This window comes from Orcinus orca, chromosome 16 (assembly GCF_937001465.1).
Source record: "Orcinus orca chromosome 16, mOrcOrc1.1, whole genome shotgun sequence".
Taxonomy (NCBI): domain Eukaryota; kingdom Metazoa; phylum Chordata; class Mammalia; order Artiodactyla; family Delphinidae; genus Orcinus; species Orcinus orca.
The window spans coordinates 56,897,265-56,915,615 of NC_064574.1; the positions used below are offsets into that span (position 1 = coordinate 56,897,265).

The 18,351-nt window shown below is 50.2% G+C and overlaps 1 protein-coding gene across 2 annotated transcripts in view; it reads right to left on the minus strand.

Annotated features, from left to right (window-relative positions):
• Positions 1-14,408: 14,408 nt before the first annotated feature.
• The window catches only part of USP7 (ubiquitin specific peptidase 7), a 56,449-nt gene continuing 52,506 nt past the window's right edge, over positions 14,409-18,351 (minus strand). For both annotated transcript variants that reach the window (XM_033428827.2, XM_033428828.2), the window contains 5 exons: positions 17,288-17,387; positions 15,748-15,867; positions 15,523-15,594; positions 15,305-15,395; positions 14,409-14,990 (listed from right to left, as the gene is read on the minus strand). In XM_033428827.2, the coding sequence (XP_033284718.1) occupies positions 14,884-14,990; positions 15,305-15,395; positions 15,523-15,594; positions 15,748-15,867; positions 17,288-17,387 (490 nt within the window). In that variant the 3' untranslated portion in view covers positions 14,409-14,883. The remainder of the gene's footprint in view (positions 14,991-15,304; positions 15,396-15,522; positions 15,595-15,747; positions 15,868-17,287; positions 17,388-18,351) is intronic.

The following is an 18,351-nucleotide window of genomic DNA, read 5'->3' on the forward strand; positions in this document are numbered from 1 at the left end:
CGGGGGTGGGTGGGAGGGGGGAGGACAGTGGATGGAAAATTACTAAGAAGAAACGAAACATCACAGGTCAAGGGGGATTCTGGCTAAACTGAGCTAGCAGGATTCTTGCTGTAGGCAGGTCAAGGTGATCAGACATCACCTGCCCCCACACAGCCAGCAGCATCTGCACCAGAGTGGTTCACTGGTTACAACCGACGACTGACACATCGTTATCACCGGCATCCACAGGAGGGCCCACCTGATCCATGTGCTCAAATCCGGCTATCCTTTCCTATGCTGCTTCTGGGGTTTTCCACCCGCTGCTAAGGTTAGATAAATATTCTGTGGCATTTCCTCTTTCCTTCTAATTCTTTCATCGTTTTGAGAAGCCACTTTACATCTTCGGGATATTTTGGTGAGTAGGGTGAATGGCCCCATCCAGCTGTGCTGAGCTAGGAGTGCGGGCTGCGGGGCCAGATGGCGAGTGAACTTCACTCTGCCAATGACTGGATCTGGGGCCACTCTCTTCCCCTGCATCTTCCCAGGCTGCCTCTTTCTGGTCGTTGCTCAAATGAGGGGACCTTCCACCCACCCTGAACTAAGTGCGTGCCGTGCCCTCCCTCAGTCTGTCCCATCGCCCATGGTTACCATTTCACCCTTCTCCCCTGTGAATGTTTTTGGTGTCTGTTTCCCCCACTAATACATTGGCTCGCCAGGGCAGGCACGTTGTTTTGCTTGGTTTTGTATGCCTGACACATGGTAGGTGCTCAGTAAATACATGTTGAAGGACCAGGGCAGAGGCAATGTCATGGAGGGTAGCAAGGTCGGCCACGGATGAGGGGACTGGCGAGTGACTCAGTTTTCCCTTCTGTAAAATGGCACCAGAAGAGCCTACAGTTGAGAGGGAGCTGGAAAGTCCACCCCAAGCCGGGTGGGAGGCCAGTGGAGGTGGGAGCTTGCCCTCTGCTCTGCTCCTCCCGGGCTGACCCCCTCCGGGTAGCTCTGAGGCTAAAACCCACTCAGGGTGAGGTCCAAGGGGGCTAAGGGGGCCGGCTGAGCCTGCTGACTGAAGGAGGGAAAAGAGCCCAGGAGCCAGCTTTGTGAGCTCACCCCAAACACAGACCACCCCTCCCAAAAGGGCACAGACACAGAGCCCACTGAGATGCATGGAGACCTGTGAGCACACACACTCACACCTCCACACACAAACCTGCACTGCAAACACCCCATGTAAATGAGATGAGATAGCCATGGACACACACACACACACACACACACACACACACACACACACACACGAGCAGACAAGACACATACCACACACAACACCAATATCCGCCCCCCCACACACACATACCCCCCATGCAAACACACGCAGATGGAAACATGCATAACCACACTTTCCCACTGCACAGCTCCCTGGGATTCTCCCCCAAACTCCAGACCCCAGAGCTTTCTCAGTCTAGAAACAGTCCCCCTGCCTCCTCCTCCAGGCAGGCCTCAGAGTTCACTCACAGAGTTCTTAGGGCAGGGGATGGAAGGCACCCATCAGGGATGCCCACTCTTCAGAGAGAGAGCCTCCGATTGTGCCCAGGGGACAAGAATTCCCCCCTCCCAATAAGCGATGGGGCTTGGGGAGGGGGCACCTACAGCAAGCAGCCCATTCACCACCCACACCTCCTGCCCCCAGCTCACCACAAGCTGGGAGGAAGAGAAAGCAGACAGATGACTGGTTAGCAGAGCTGGAAATGCAGCCCAGAGAGGTTAGGGGACGTCCCAGTATGACCCAGCAGGTCCTGCCCAGGGCTCAGGGATCCCTTTGCCAGTAGAGCAGGTGGGACCCCTCTGATGGGCAGGAGGAGAGGGAAGGGAGGGCTTGGGGAAAGCACAGCCCCTCCCCAGGCTGGAGAGCTTCTCCAGCTGCCCCTCCCCAGCCCCTTGGCAACCCAGCCCCCCTCCCCATCTCTTTCATAATAATTACAGTTACCACTCCTTCCTCCAGATTCCTTCCTCCTTATCTCCCCGCTTCCCTGCAGGAGCTGGGCCCTTCTGGGAACAGGATGAGCAGGAAGGGAAAAAAAAAGTCCCATCTCCTTTTTTCCTTGAGCAGCCCTGGCTGCGGAGTCCTCATTGCAGAGCCCAGAGAGGGTGAGCGAGGAGCTCAGGGTCACTAGCAGGAGAGGACCAGGGTCCTCCAGGACTCCCAGCTGCCAGAACTCCAGGCTCACTCCATTCCCAGGATGGCCTGCCCCCTGCCTTGGCTTTTGGGGACTCTGCTAATTTAATTTATTAGGGTCATTATTGATTGCAAGCTTTCTTTTTTTAAAAATAAATTTATTTATTATTTATTTATTTTTGACTGTGTTGCATCTTTGTCGCTGCACACAGGCTTTCTCTAGTTGCGGCGAGTGGGGGCTACTCTTCGTTGCAGTGCACGGGCTTCTCATTGCGGTGGCTTCTCTTGCTGTGGAGTGTGGGCTCTAGGCGCACGGGCTTCAGTAGTTGTGGCTCACGAGCTCTAGAGTGCAGGCTCAGTAGTTGTGGCGCAGAGGCTTAGTTGCTCTGTGCCATGTGGGATCTTCCCGGACCAGGGCTTGAACCCATGTCCCCTGCATTGGCAGGCGGATTCTTAACCACTGCGCCACCAGGGAAGTCCCTAATTGCAAGCTTTCTATGTGCTTCACACGATTTCTCTCATTCATCATTCATACAACAAATCTTTATTGAGCATCTACTATGTCCCGGGCACTGTGCTGGGTACTGGGGAGACAGCTGTGAACAAAATCAGTGAGGTTCCCGCCCTCACAGAGCTGAAGTTTTAGGGATAACAGACACTGATCAAGTAAACTAAACAGGAACTGGACAATTCCAGGCAGAGGTAAGTGCTGGCAAAATTGGCAGTCCAGTGGTTAAGACTCCACTCTCCCAGTGCAGGGGGCACGGGTTCGATCCCTGGTCAAGGAATTAAGATCCTGCATGCCACACCAAAAAATAATAAATAAATAAATAACAATGAACCAGGTGGCCTGGTAGAGGGTGGCTGGTTCCTCTCGCCCGGGGGTCCATGGCAGCCCTCCATGAGGAAGTAGCGTATGAGCTGAGTTTGACGATGAGACATGGGATATCTCAGGAAAGAGCCCTCCAGGCGGCAGGAGCTGCAAGGCCGGGGGTGGGTGGTGGGAGGGGGGCAGGATGGAAGGAACAGAAAGTAGGCATGTGTGAAGGATCAGCCAGCAAGTAAAACTGTCTTCTTGAATTTTCCTAACACTCTTAGCAGGAAGTTTTATTATTATTATTATTATTATCATTGTTATTGTTGTTGTTATGCCCATTTTACAGAGGAGGAAACTGAGGCCCAGCGTCACACAGCTGGGAGTGACAGAGCCCATACTTTAACCACCTTCTTCCTCTTCCATGCCAGGCCTTATTTAGGGGATGCAAAGGTTTAAAACAAATAGGGCTTCCCTGGTGGCGCAGTGGTTGGGAATCTGCCTGCCAATGCAGGGGACACGGGTTCGAGCCCTGGTCTGGGAAGATCCCATATGCCACGGAATAACTGGGCCCGTGAGCCACAATTACTGAGCCTGCGCGTCTGGAGCCTGTGCTCCGCAACAAGAGAGACCACGATAGTGAGAGGCCCGCGCACCGCGATGAAGAGTGGCCCGCGCTTGCCGCAGCTAGAGGAAGCCCTCGCACAGAAATGAAGACCCAACACGGCCAAAAATAAAAACAAAAAAACCAAACAAATAACAACAACAAAGCAGTCCTCCAGGAGCCCTGAGCCTCGCAGAGAACTGATCCTCATGGAAGAGGCCCAGGAGGAGCCCAGCCAGGCCTCATGGCTCTCCCATGGGGTCCCGCATCTGGGTGCGGAGGGACTAGGGTCTAACCGGGAGGCGTGCCCTTGGGCTGGCCTCAAGCCCTCTCTCAGGCCTCCTCAGTCCTTGCAGCCTGGCCTGAGGAGGACAAGGTGGGACAGGAGTCCTCAGCCCCAGGGCGGTGTGAAGGCACCAGGCCAGCCCTAAAGGGACAATGGCAGGGGCGGCCCTGCTCCCCGGTCCCCACTGCGCTAGATGAGGACCTGTCCGTCCAGCAGAGCCTGGAGGGAGGAAGTGAGACGGACTCGCGCAGCCTGGTGCTGCCCCCTGGTGGCGATGGACGGGATGGTCGGAGCCCGCGAGCATCGCCCATCTCCCTCCTTCATTCTCCCTCAGAGTGTCCCAGTTCAGATGCGCCAGCCGGGGTCCAAACCCTGCGTTAAGGGGACCAACGTCCTCAAAAATCCCCGGAGAACGAGGCAGTCGCCAACCTTATCCCAAGATGTATAACCTCAAGTCTATACAAAGCCCCCTAGTCCTGGGGTGTGAAATCGGGAGGATTTTAAGCCAAATGGGGTGGGCTGTGATGGGTGAATCACGCAGCTCATTCATTCATTCATTCATTCACGCAGTCAATCTATATTAGTGGAGCACCTCCTCCATAGCGGGTTGGGAGATGCAGCAGGACAGGAAGCAGGCATCAAACCTCAGACAGCAATGCACATAGGGATGTAGACACTGTCCAAAGGAGATGGGGCGCAGGGGACAGAGTGAGAAGAGGGGGTGAGGCGACACGTCATCATGTGGAGGCAAAAATGACTAGCAGGAACGCCAAGCTGGCTGTTTCAAGACTCTCAGGTGTGGACGCCTTGGAATTGGTAAAAGAGCTGCAGCGACAGGAGGTCAGAGGGTCCGTGAAGGAGGAGGTGGTGCTGGAGCGAGGCCCTGACCACAGAAGAGGCATCTTTTCTTTCCATGAAGACAAGATCTCTGTGGGAATCAGGAAAGGCCTTCCTCAATATGCTTCTTTTCCATCAGCTGAAAAACGGTTGCAACAATTCACAAATCTAACACATCTCTGATGTAAGTGGCCCTTGGATGCCAGGCACACCTGCCTTCATGCCCAGATTCTCTGCCTTTGCAGGTGTCACCTCTACTTTTACCACATCTCACAGCTTGACCTGTTTCAGAACTTCAAATAACTAGGCTCATAGGAGATGTACAGTCAGGCTTCTTTGGCTCAGAATCATTTTTTGAGACGTGTGCATCTGGCTGAGTACACCAATAGTTCATTCTTTTCATCGCTGTGCAGAACTCCTTGGTACAAATAATGTACACGATATGATGATCCACCCACGTGCTGACAAATATTTGGGTTGTTTCTAGATTTTGGCTATTATGACTCAAGCTACTGTGAATTTTCTCATACAGGTCTTTTTCTGAACATATGTTTTTATTTCTCCTGGGTAAAAACCTGGGAGAGGAGTTGCTGGCCCCAGGTGGGTGGATGTTTGCCTTTAGGAGAAACTGCCAGTCTTCATAAATGATGAACAATTTTACACTCACACCAGCAATGTAGGAGGTTCTAGTTGTTCTATATGCTTGTCAACACTTGGGGTTGTCTGTTTTTTAAAATTTAACCAGTGGAGGGACTTCCCTGGTGATTCAGTGGTTAAGACTCCATGCTTCCACTGAAGGGGGCACATGTTTGATCCCTGGTTGGGGAACTAAGATTCTGCATGCCACATGGCCAAAAATAAATAAATAAATAAAGACTCCACTTCCCACCAACATATTTATAAATAAAAATAGAACAGAGAAAACCATAATTCAAAAAAAACACATGCACCCCAGTGTTCATAGCAGCACTGTTTACAATACCCAGGACAGGGAAGCAACCTAAACGTCCATTAGCAGAGGAATGGATAAAGAAGATGTGTACATACATACAATGGAATATTACTCAGCCATAAAAAGGAATGAAATTGGGTCATTTGTAGAGATGTGAATGGACCTAGAGAGTGTCATACAGAGTGAAGTAAGTCAGAAAGAGAAAAACAAATATTGTATAATAAAGCATATAAGTGGAATCTAGAAAAATGGTATAGATGATCTTATATGAAAAGCGGAAATAGAGACACAGACGTAGAGAACAAATGTATGGATACCAAGGGGGAAAGGGGTGGGGTGGGAGGAATTGGGAGACTGGTATTGACACATATACATTATTGATACTATGTATAAAATAGACAACTGATGGGAACATACCGTATAGCTCAGGGAACTCTACGTAATGCACTGTGGTAACCTAAATGGGAGGGAAGTCCAAAAGGAAGGGGATACCTGTATGTGTATGGCTGATCCATTTTGTTGTGCAGTGGAGGCTAACACAACATTGTAAAGCAACCATACGCCAATAAAAATTTTAAAAAAAATCTAAAGAGATATAACCAAATGCAATGCATGAACCTTGGTTGAATTTTAAATTGGAGGAAAATCATATGAGACATTTTTGTAAAAAATGGGGGAACTTGACTTCATATATTAGATGGTATTATGGGATTATTGTCAGATTTCTTAGGTGTGATAACAGTATTGTGGTTATATAGTAAAATGTCCATTTAGGTGATGCATACAGAAATAAAGAACAAAATATCATAACGTATATGACTTTAAAATTGTTTAGCAAAAAGAGAGAGAGAGGGCTTCCCTGGTGGTGCAGTGGTTGAGAGTCCGCCTGCCGATGCAGGGGACACGGGTTCGTGCCCCGGTCTGGGAAGATCCCACATGCCGCGGAGCGGCTCGGCCCGTAAGCCATGGCCGCTGAGCCTGTGCGTCCGGAGCCTGTGCTCCGCAACGGGAGAGGCCACAACAGTGAGAGGCCCGCGTACTGCAAAAAAAAAAAAAAAAAGTTCTTCGTCCTATGTCCAAGTTTCTGAACATTTGTGAGTTTTTAAAATAAAATTTGAGGGAAAAAAAAGAATAAAATTATTGGAAACTTTCTTTAAAGTTGGCTCATATTTTTTGTCCTGAAACTATCTGGTAAATCTAATTTAAATGCAATTTTATTTAATGACTAGTGTTGACATTATGATTGATCACTCATTTACTTAATTAGCACTTGACTTTAGGTACCCAAAATGTCCAATTTGCACACTGATATTTTTTCAATTAAATAAAATTATGTTTCGGGAAGAAAAATAATAAAAATAAAATAACATTTAACCAACGGTAACTATGATTTTTAATTTGTGTTTCCTAGATGAATAGCGATGCTGAGCATCTTTTCATATGCATGTCGGCCATTTCTATATTTTCTTTTGTGAAGTGTCTGTTCAGGTCTTTTGCCCACTTTTAAGATTGTGAGGTTTTTTAAAAAAATTATTCAGTTGAAGGAGTTCTTTTATATTCTGTATCCCTGTCCTTTGGACTTTAAATATTTTCTTCCACTCTGTAGCTTGCCTTTTTATTGTATCTAGAGATGGTATCTGTTAAGAAGCAGGTGCTTTGATGAAGTAGTCTTTCAAGTTTTTCTTTTATAGCTTGTGGTTTGTGCCTTGTGTCACGTAAGAAATTTTGACACATGATCACATTTGTTAGTTTTCGGTTGCTTTCCATTTTTTGGTGTTGCTTTTTTCTTTTTGATGTACTTCCTTTTTAGTTAGTAAAAATAATGATACGGTTCCAAAGTCAAACCTATAAACAAGGTATAGTTAGAGAGGACCTGCTTCCACTCTCAACATTAACCATTTTAGTTCCTAAATAATCCTTCTTTTATTTCTTCTTGGAAATTATTTATCTCCCTCCCCGTTTCCTGACATTAAAAGTAGGGCTATATAGGGACTTCCCCGGTGGTCCAGTGGTTAGGACTCCTCACGCCCACTGCAGGGACCCGGGTTCGATCCCTGGTCAGGGATCTTACAAGCCACACGGCAAGGCCAAAAAAAAAAAAAAAAAAAAAAGTAGTACTATATATACATATACACACATATCTTCTTGTTTGTTATTGGACAGTATATCCAAAAAGAGACTGTTCCATAGTAATATATGGAGATTTTCCTCTTTTTTCCCTTTTTCCCCTTCTTTCCTCCCTTTATTTTTGGTAGCTGCAGAGTCACTATATGGATGGACATTTGGGTTATTTCTCGTTTTTTGTTGCTGCCTTGTGCCTACCTCACCTGATATTTTTGCTAGTCTACCTTTAGGATGGATTTCTAGAAATGGTATGGCAGGGTCAAACGGTCCCCCATCTGTAACTCTGCTAGGTATCACCAAATCCCCCTTCTAGTGCTTGTATAGGAAAGCCTGTTCCCGCCCAGACTTGCCATAACTTTTGGTTTCTGCCAATCTGATAGGAGCAGGGCTATCTTGGACTATCTTGGATGTTCCCCAGTGTCTGCAGGCGTAATGAGAAGCCATGAAGTATACAGGTTAAGCGCACAGACCTCACTTCGTGCCTTTGTTCGCACAAACCCTGGCTTTGCCCTTCCTGGCTGTGACCCCAGGTGTAGCACGGAGCCAGCCCCAGCGTGGAGGCTGCCCTCTACAGTCGGGATCATCTCTTCTGGCTGTTTCAGGCCACCGATCATTTCACAATAAAAATGCTGGCTTTACTCCCTGGGCCGAACCGATTACCTGGGTTATGGCATTTGATCCCATAACAGTCCTATAAGGCAGCTATCGTATCCCCATTTTACAGGTAGGGAAGCCAGGGGATGGAGGGTTAGAAAGAGTTAGGGCTTTGCCCAAACTCACAGCTAAACAAGCAGGAGAGGCAGCTGGACTTGTGAGGCAACACATAAACTCGCACATGTGTGTACCTGCATGTCCATGTGTGCATACACGCCTGTGTGTTTATCCACACACCTGTGTGCATGTACTCATATACATGTGTATGTACGTACCTGTATCTCTGTGTATATACGCGTGTATACATATACAGTTAAGTCCCTACATACGAACGAGTTCCGTTGCGAGAGCATGTTTGTAAGTCCAGTTTGTTCGTAAGTCCAACGAAGTTAGCCTAGGTACCTAACACAATCGGCTATATAGTACTGTACTGTAATAGGTTTATAATACTTTTTTTTTTTTTTTTGCGGTACGTGGGCCTTTCACTGTTGTGGTCTCTCCCGTTGCGAAGCACAGGCTCCGGATGCGCAGGCTCAGCGGCCATGGCTCACGGGCCCAGCCGCTCCGCGGCATGTGGGATCTTCCCGGACCGGGGCACGAACCCATGTCCCCTGCATCGGTAGGCGGACTCTCAACCACTGCGCCACCAGGGAAGCCTGGGACCAGACTTTTAACGTGGGGTCCCTTTGAGGCCATTTGTGGCTCCTGCTTCCCTCCCCTGTTCTGCGTTCCAGTCACCCACAACCAAGAGTGGCCCGTTCACCTATTCACCCATGTGTCCAGCCTCTTCCCCTGGCCTCTGGAAGGCCCTGCCTGCCCCCTTCTCTCTCCACCTATTCCTTCCAGCCCCATCTCTCACTCCTGGGTCTCTGTCACTTTCCCCAGGCCCTGGTGCCCCCAGGGCCTGGCGGGGACAGGTCAGTTTATGGGAGCTGGGATGGGGGAGCAAATCTCAAATCTCTGTGCCCAATTCCCAACAAGAGGTTTAATCCTTAAAATTCCTTCATGGCTACAGCACAGTAGCTTTTCTGTACTGCAAAGGCCGCTGTGCAGGAATTTGGCAAATGCAGGAATTTTGGCACTAGCTGCAGGACAGGAAGCCTCGGTTTCCACATCCAAACAGGGACCCATCTTAACAAGATTTTTAGGACTTAAAAGGATTTTTAGGATTTAAAAGGCCCCAAGTTGCAGGACAGGAATAGAGACGCAGATGTAGAGAATGGACTTGAGGATATGGGGAGGGGGAAGGGTAAGCTGTGACAAAGTGAGAGAGTAGCATGGACATATATACACTACCAAACATAAAATAGGTAGCTAGTGGGAAGCAGCCGCATAGCACAGGGAGATCAGCTTCGTGCTTTGTGACCACAGAGGGGTGGGATAGGGAGGGTGGGAGGGAGACGCAAGAGGGAGGAGATATGGGGATATATGTATTTGTATAGCTGATTCACTTTGTTATAAAGCAGAAACTAACACACCATCGTAAAGCAATTATACTCCAATAAAGATGTTAAAAAAATAAAGGCCCCAAGTTGGCTTCTGAGCAGGATCCCTCCTGGGTACCATGTGGTCTGCCTGGGGGTGAGGCTGGGCACAGGATGGGCTAAAGGGCACACGAAGGGATTTTTTTTGTTTTAATAATTTTTATCATGGGGCATTTCCCCCTGCTGTCTTTATCTTTAAAAAAATTTTTTTTTTCCTTTGGCCGTGCCGCAGCTTATGGGATTTTACTTCCCCGACCAGGGATTGAACCTGGGCCCTCAGCAGTCAGAGCCTGGAGTCCTAACCACTGGACCGCCAAGCAATTCCCCAAAGGAATTTTTTTTACTTTGCAAAATATAACAAGTATTATTCCCTCATCTTTTCAATGAAAAGGAATTTCCTAGAGAAGGGGCAGAGAAGTGGGAGAATTAAGAGGCAGAGAAGAAAGAGTATGGCACTGACCTACATTTTATTCACTAAACCGTGGCAGCTGCTTCTCTGTTTTGCTTAGCGCCACCCGGGAGGGCAGTACGGAAGCCGAGGCCTGAGAGATGGCTGGTCTGCATCCAGTAACTGGATGGGCAGCCGGAAACTAGGGTCGGCCTGCCCAGCAGCCTTCAGGTGGTCAGCCCTGCTGCTGCGACAGCGCTGGCAGGGTGTGTCCCACCAGCTGGGGGAAAGGACCAGTCCGGGGACAGATTTCTCCAGATCTGAATGTCAGCCCCCAGAAGATGCCAGCAGCTGCCCCTCCACCCTGCCCCCATCCCCAGAGATGCCCCAGAGAACCGAGTGGGGCACTGACTCCCGAGGGGTGGCACTAGCTGCAGGACGGGAAGCCTTGGTTTCCACATCCAAACAGGGACCCACCTTAAGATTTTTAGGGTTAGAAGATGAAGCGTCTGACATAAACTAGGCATCCTGGGAACCAACTTCTCATTTGTAATAAATCCGAAGGGGGCTCCAAGTGGACCCGTGTCGACAAGGCAGGGGGCCACCCATCTAGGTCCCAAGTGTACTGATGGAAAGGGAGGTCAGGCGGGCCCACTGGCCACCACTCCCCAGAGGACGAGGTCTTGACCTGGGACTTGGCCAATCTGCAGTTTGGAGGACCACAGCCCTGCAGAGGCACCCAGGCCAGGCGGGCGACGGTCATGGGGCCTGGATGGCCCTGCCAGAACCGGAACAGGACCCGGACACGCCTGCAGAGCTCCAGCCCGGAGTCTGATTCTGCGCCTGCCAGGCCACTTGACGGGTTTGACCTGGATTCCCAGAGAGGTCCACAGGCAGGAATATTCAGTGGCATGGCAAACGCAGTGCTGCCTGTGTGGGTGGTGTCCTGGGCCCTCCTCTACCGGCCTTTGTTCACCGTGGTCCATGCGCCGTCCACGAGGTCCGGCCCAGCTCCCCAGCAGCCCTCTGCGAGCCCACAAAGCCATCTCAGGCCACTCTGACTTAGACTGCCCAGCGTCAGGAGAGACACTTGCCAACGTTTAAAAAAAATCCCGATTTTTGGCTTCTCTTGAAAACTGCGACGGTCCAGCTGCACAGGTCCCTGGTTCAGCAGATGTCGGGCTGTCCCCTTGGCCCGGCCCATCCAGTTCCCATCATCCCAGGGCCTCCTCCTTCACTGCCTTGTACAACTTGACCTAAACCGCCATTCCCATTTTGTAGCCTTGACGTCTGAGGCCTTGGTTCTGGGTCCCGAGACCTCACTGTAGACTCAGGCTGGGGCGTGTGGGACCGCAGCGCCATTCTCTGAGGCTTCCCCACGCTTCTGCTCTGTCTGCACCAACCTCTGGGGCTGGCCAGGAGGGCCCAGGGCTCCGGGGGAGATGGCCACCCTGTCCCCCTCTCCCGTAGCTCTCATCTCAAAGTGGGGGGCCCCTCCTTCCAGCAGGGAGGCCGGCTCGAATACCTGGAAAGAGGGAGCAGTGAATGTGGGTCTCAAAGCCAGCTCTGCAGTCAGCAGAGGCCCCGAGAGCCCAGCCTGACAGATTAACTCAGAATCCCTGTCCTGGTCACTCGGGGTGGCCCGGATGCCTCACTGCCAGCCGCATGTGGGGTGCTCATCGGCGACAGCCACTACAGGACCACTGCCCGCCTGACCTGAGCCACAGAACAGCTCCGCCGCGCCCCCTCCAGGAGTGGACTGGGGGGTGTGATACGGCTGCAGGCAGGGCGCTGGGGACACCTCCCGCTGTTTCCAGCCTGGAGCAAGGCTGGGCAGGGCGGCCAGAGGCGAGGAGGCGTCACAAGGCCGGGAGGGCACACAGGGGCCTGGCCGGACTGTCACACTCTACCACCTGCCCACCTGTGAAGGGGTGAAACGAACCAGCCCCCCAGCAGCAGCCCTGACCCTCTGCGGCACTGGGTCTGAACGGACGAGGGCGCCTCCTCTGTACCGGTGGGAAGGGGGCAGGATTCGGCTTCAGGGGGGCTGAGTGTGGGTTCTCTCCCAACATCTTATGACGAACTCAGAACATCCATCATACTGGGCAGGATCATGCTGTGAACACCCATCCCTGGATCTATCCATCAACAACGGTGCCTGCCCGTCGGGTGGGTCAGTGGCCCTGTAAAGCTGCGATGAGCTGCGATTCTGTGTCTGAACAGCTCAGCCGGCGGGGGGCCTGGGTTCCAGGCCTCACAGAGTGAGCGTTTTATGTATCATATATTAACTCGACAGCTCGAGGGAGCTGATCACTGTAAAGACACACAAAGCGAGGGAAATGTGGTTGGAACGCCTGAGCCACATGTGGCAACTTAAAATTAAATCAGTGAAAACTCACTCTCTCTGCTACTTTAGCCACGTTTCAGGTGCTCAGCGGACACCTGGGGCTCGCGGCTCCCTCACTGGGCAGGGCCGACGGAGGACCCTCCACCCCAACGGCGGACATTCTATCGGGCAGTGAGCGGTCAGAACAAAAAGGCCGAGAGTGGCAAAAATGCCACAGCACCACCCACCCCCAAACGGGGGATCTACGGCTCCGTCTTGACATCTGAAATGTATGTTTGCAAATGCAGTTTGCTCTTACTTTCTAAAATGAGACCGTTTCTCCCAGCTTGCTGCTGCCGGTACAGTCATGACGAACCCAAGCCCCTCTTCAACGTTACCCTGTGGTTCTGGGGGCCTGAGGGGAAGACACACCAGTCTCAGGGTCCAGAGCGAGCCGTGTGAAAGGCGGTCCTCTTCAGGTTGCACCCCTCCCACCACCCCCATCAGCTTTATGAACTCGGACTCAAGGCCGTAAGTGGGAGGGAATGGAAGAGTAAATCGCACGCGCTACCTGCTGACCGTCCACGTTATGAAAAGGCCTTTGGGGAAAGCCATTTAGTAACTCGACAATAAGTTTCCGTGACTTAAGACTATAATCAACCCTGAGCCAAAACCTAAAAGAAATCAATACTTTAATGTTCGAAGTCGAGCACCCGGAGAATGACTTTCCGCAGGAGGGTGGGGCGGGTGGCGCTATGGTCACCGTGGGCACCTGGGCAGGAAGTACCCGCCAGGTGGTGAGCAGCCCAGGGACACAGTGCGCCAGGCGCGGGATGCAAGGCCACCTCCCCTGGGCCACGCCTTCCACCATTTCAGTATTTCTGGTCATCTTATTGTACTTGGTTCCTGCCCGGAAAAACTTTTTCTTAAGCTTAAATGGGATGAGTCAGAGGCAAAAACAACCCCCCCGCCCCGAAAACCTCGTTATAAAGGAATAGGTTCCCCAGGCCTATTTGCAGGGAGAGCAGAAATCTCCCTCAACTTCCACGTCACTCACTGAGTTATAATTTTTATAGAAAATTTTATTCAACATACAACATTTTCCAGCAAAAAGGCAATATACAGGAAGAGTCGGTGTACACTGCTGCTACAGAAACAAACGAAAAATACTGGAAAAGGATGAAAAATAAGTGTCATCTGCTGATTCTATTTTACTGCACTCAAAACTAGACACGCAGCTGGTGTCAGCTCCAAAGGAAAAGGCCGGACTGAAAGAAAACTACACACAATGAATATCAACATCAGTGAAAGTCACTTAGATTCACCCAACAAAATGCCACCTCCTCCCAGTGGTAAATTGTACATGTTCATTCATTAAATATACAATTTCAATTTTCCTTTTTTTTTCTTTTTTATTTAGCTTTTTTATACAAAGTCAACAGCTTGCTAACACCAGTGGGCATGCCCTCTTTGCTAAAAGGCCCTCCTTTCTTGGTTCCGCCTGTTCCGTTTTAAGGAGACAAGTCTATTTATAATTTTTTCACCTGCTCGAATGAACTCTTGAGATCGTTAGGTTTGCCGAGAGGCAGCATAGTACACCTTAATTGTATTGAACAGCGTTTTCAATTTAATAAAAAGACCCCCGAAGTGTCTGTCAGGCCTGTATTCAGTGCATCCACTCTGCAAACGGGCTGCAGGACAGCGGTGGCTGACGGAAGGGAGACGAGTTTATTAAAAAGACCCAGGCAGCTGGGGAGACCGAGGAAGGGGCGACAATACACGAGTGAAGGAAAGAGCGCTATTTATTAGGTTGTGAGTTTCTCTGTTTCGCCTTTACAGATGCACAAAAGGTCATTGAAAAGTATAATTGAGGGAAAGACGTCAGACGAGCCTAAACAGAAGACTTACTAGCTGTGGGGCTGGCGGCTGGGCCCCGGAGCGGGGACAGCCGAGCCTGTCCAGCGCCGCGCCGCACCCACCGGCTGTTCCCCGACACGCTGACAGCGCCTTGCATCGTGGTTACCATAAAATAACTCTCATTGGCATCCAAGCTTTATAAAAACACCTTCATTTTGCTCAAAAAGGGCAATCAATAGATACAGAGAAGCCAAACTGAACAGCCTCAACAAAATAAAATTAACACCAGCAGCAAATCCTCTTGCTGAAGACTTGGAACAGTGCTCGCGCACCAGAGTTCTTGGCTGTTGTTAAAGGGCACACCCACCGCGGTCCGCCTCGCCCACCCGCCAGGGGAGGAAGTCAGTTATGGATTTTAATCGCCTTTTCCAGGTATGTGTAGCGACTCCTCTTTGGGGCTTTGTTGAAGTGGTCGAGCCCTAGCCAAGGCCGAGGATGAGACATGTTACCTGGCAGGGAGAGAAAGCAACTGAGACCACAGAGCCCAGGCTTGGGCCCCTGGAGCGAGTGCACCCCACCCCCAACTGAGGTCTCAGGGCTCCCAAGGGCGGCACCGTCTCCCCTGGGACCTTAGTTTTTTCGGCCATTGTGTGATGCCTGCCAAGTTCATCAGTTACAGGCTGCCGTTCCTCCCTGTTCTACAGATAAGGAAAACAAGGCCGAATCTCCCAGCTGGAGAAATACAAGGGCCGCCACTCGAACCCAGGGCTGCCGGCCTCCCGGCCACTTACTACTTGCTTCTTCCCTGTGGGAGGGCTCTTACCAGGCTGAGGTTCAAAGTCTTTCAAGTTTACTTCATACTCATCTTCATTTATGTACTGGTGTCGGCCCATCATCACAATGGCAAATTTAAACTGAGAGACAAAAATCGAAAACGCCATTCATTCCAAATACTAGCAAAACTCACACCTCTGGCAAAAAAAGTCAAGACTTTAGCATCCCGCCCGACAAATTACTTGCAAGTATCCAAGAAGCGCGTACCTTTTCAAACTCCTTTTCCTGGATGTCTAGCAGACTCTGAATCCGCTTCATCACTTCTCTGAAATGCTCGCCCTGCGACGACAAAGGGCGCATGTGCTCACAAAGCTCATGCCCTCCTGTGCTGCCGCCTCAGGGAAGGAGCCCCACTGAGCAACGCTAACCCAGAGCGCGAGGGCCCAGGTCCCGACCCGAGACACTCAGTCTCTTAGCAGAAGGACGCCTCACCTGGTGTATCCTCAGCAAGAAGGGGATCCCGAATGTCCCAAACACCTCTTTGTGGAAATGTGCCACTGTGATCAGCATCTCATTTTCCTTATCTATGTCTACCTGGTCCAAAGGTATTTCCTGGGGACACGGGTTTTTAACACAAGGGGTTGAGAAATTCAGTTAAGGCAAACACAGCGCCACATTTTAATTCTTAATTCTGACTCACTCCTCCAACAAGGGAAGCTAGGTCAGATTTTTGCCAAAATGTCATGTTTGGGGCTTGTTAGAATAATTAAGAGTTTAGAGCCACGAGAAATAGCTAAGCTTAAAAGAAAACTCTGGGGACTTCCCTGGTGGCACAGTGGTTAAGAATCCACCTGCCAATGCAGGGGACACCGGTTAGAGCCCTGGCCCGGGAAGATCCCACATGCCACGGAGCAACTAAGCCCGCATGCCACAACTATTGAAGCCTGTGCGCCTAGAGCCCATGCTCTGCAACAAGATAAGCCACCGCAATGAGAAGCCCGTGCATCGCAACAAAGAGTAGCCCCTACTCACAACCAGAGAAAGCCCGCACGCAGCAACAAAGACCCAACGCAGCCAAAAATAAAAATAAATAAATTTATGTATTAAAAAAAAAAAAAAAAAAAGAATCCGCCTGCCCATGCAGGGGACATGGGTTCTATCCCTGGTCCAGGAAGATCCCACATGCTGTGGAGCAACCAAGCCTGTGAGCTGCAACTACTGAGCCTGTGCTCTAGAGCCCATGAGCCACAACTACTGAGCCTGCGCGCCTAGAGCCCGTGCTCCACAACAAGAGAAGCCACCGCAATGAGAAGCCCGCGCACCGCAACGAAGACCCAACGCGGCCAAAAATAAATAAATATTTTAAAAAAGAAAACTTTTTTTAAAAAAAACTATTTATTTGGCTACATTAGGTTTCTGTTGCGTCACGTGGGATCCTTAGTTGTGGCATGTGGGATCTAGTTTCCTGACCAGGGATTGAACCCGGGCCCCCTGCATTGGGAAGGCAGACCCTTAGCCACCAGACCACCTGGGGAGTCCCAAAACTCTGGGTTTTAAGAGACCAAATAATGAGTTGTTCCAGTTACTGTGGAAATCTCAGCAGTTTTAAAATCAACAGGGACCCAGTTTCTGACTAGATGTGCTTGATGATCCATACTTAAAATTAATTTCTAAGGACAAATAAGTGAGCTATCTGGAGTAGTAGAGAGTAGAAGGGTGGCTGCCGGAAGCTGGGGCGAGAGTCTCAGCGGAGCAGATGGATGGCGGTGAGGAATGTCCAACAACACGAATGTGCTCACACTACTGAACAGTACATTTTAGGTTAGGTCTATTTTATCATAATAAAACATTCAATTTTTCAAAATCTGGCAGAATTACATTAACCTCAGGGGTCACTTCATCTACCGGCACACAAACAAAACGACAGCCACTGCCAGGAGCCGCCGTGCTGCCTGAATAAGCTGCGGGCGGCCGCCCCACCTGCCGGGGCTCAGGAGCCCTTCCTCCCTGGTGCAGCCAGAGGGACGCTCACCTCTATTCGAAACGTTCGACTTGTCGCAGGAGATAAACATTCTAGGAGTTCGTCTTCTTGATGCACACCAATAATTTTGTAGCTTACGATTTCTAGCAGCCTGTGCAAAACAAAGAAGAATGTGAACTATATACATTCATGTAAAAAAAACTCTCTAGGGGCTTCCCTGGTGGCGCAGTGGTTGAGAGTCCGCCTGCCGATGCAGGGGACACGGGTTCGTGCCCCGCTCTAGGAAGATCCCACATGCTGCAGAGCGGCTGGGCCCGTGAGCCACAGCTGCTGAGCCTGTGTGTCCAGAGCCTGTGCTCCGCAACGGGAGAGGCCACAACAGTGAGAGGCCCACGTACCGCAAAAAAAAAAAAAAAACTTTCTAGAAAACTATTCGTCCGTCATTTTATTACAAAGCTACGAAGATTCGCTTGTCTTCTTATGAAGATTTGAAATGTCAAAAGCAGGTATCCTTGGGGAGCAGACAGAACACTGGCCAGGGACACCCTCGGAGCGTGTGTAAATCTTTCTTGCTATGGTTCCAAACTGGGCAGGGCTTGTGATATGTTTCTCACTCTTTAGATAACAAAGGCCTCATTCTTTTATTAATTTTGTAAAGAAAACATTCCGGGAACCAAAGAGCCCCAAAGGTTGTTCCATCCTGCGAGCCGAGTGTAAGACAACGTGATGAGACCAGCACCTGACACTCTGAAATAAAAACTGAACATCAAATCTGGGCTTCTTTCTGCGGCTTGAACGCTGGCGAAACAGATGAGAAGTGACCAGATTTCTCAGACACAGTCAAGGCCCACGTTTTCCAGCTTCAGCTGATCAGTCTGCTTGAATCACTCTTCCTCTGCTTGACTTTTCTACCTGAATCTCCCTTTTGCACTACTGCTAATTAATATCCAGAGACACAGGGAGGGAAGATGGGCAAAAGAAAAGGATTAAATGTGAAGTATTTATATAAAGTGTTGCAAAGTATGGGCTGAAAGGTGAGCATGGCAACTACTGGGGGGGGGGGGGCACTGTGCAAGTACAGGGCTGGGCCAGGGCTGCCCCTGCCTCCACCTTCA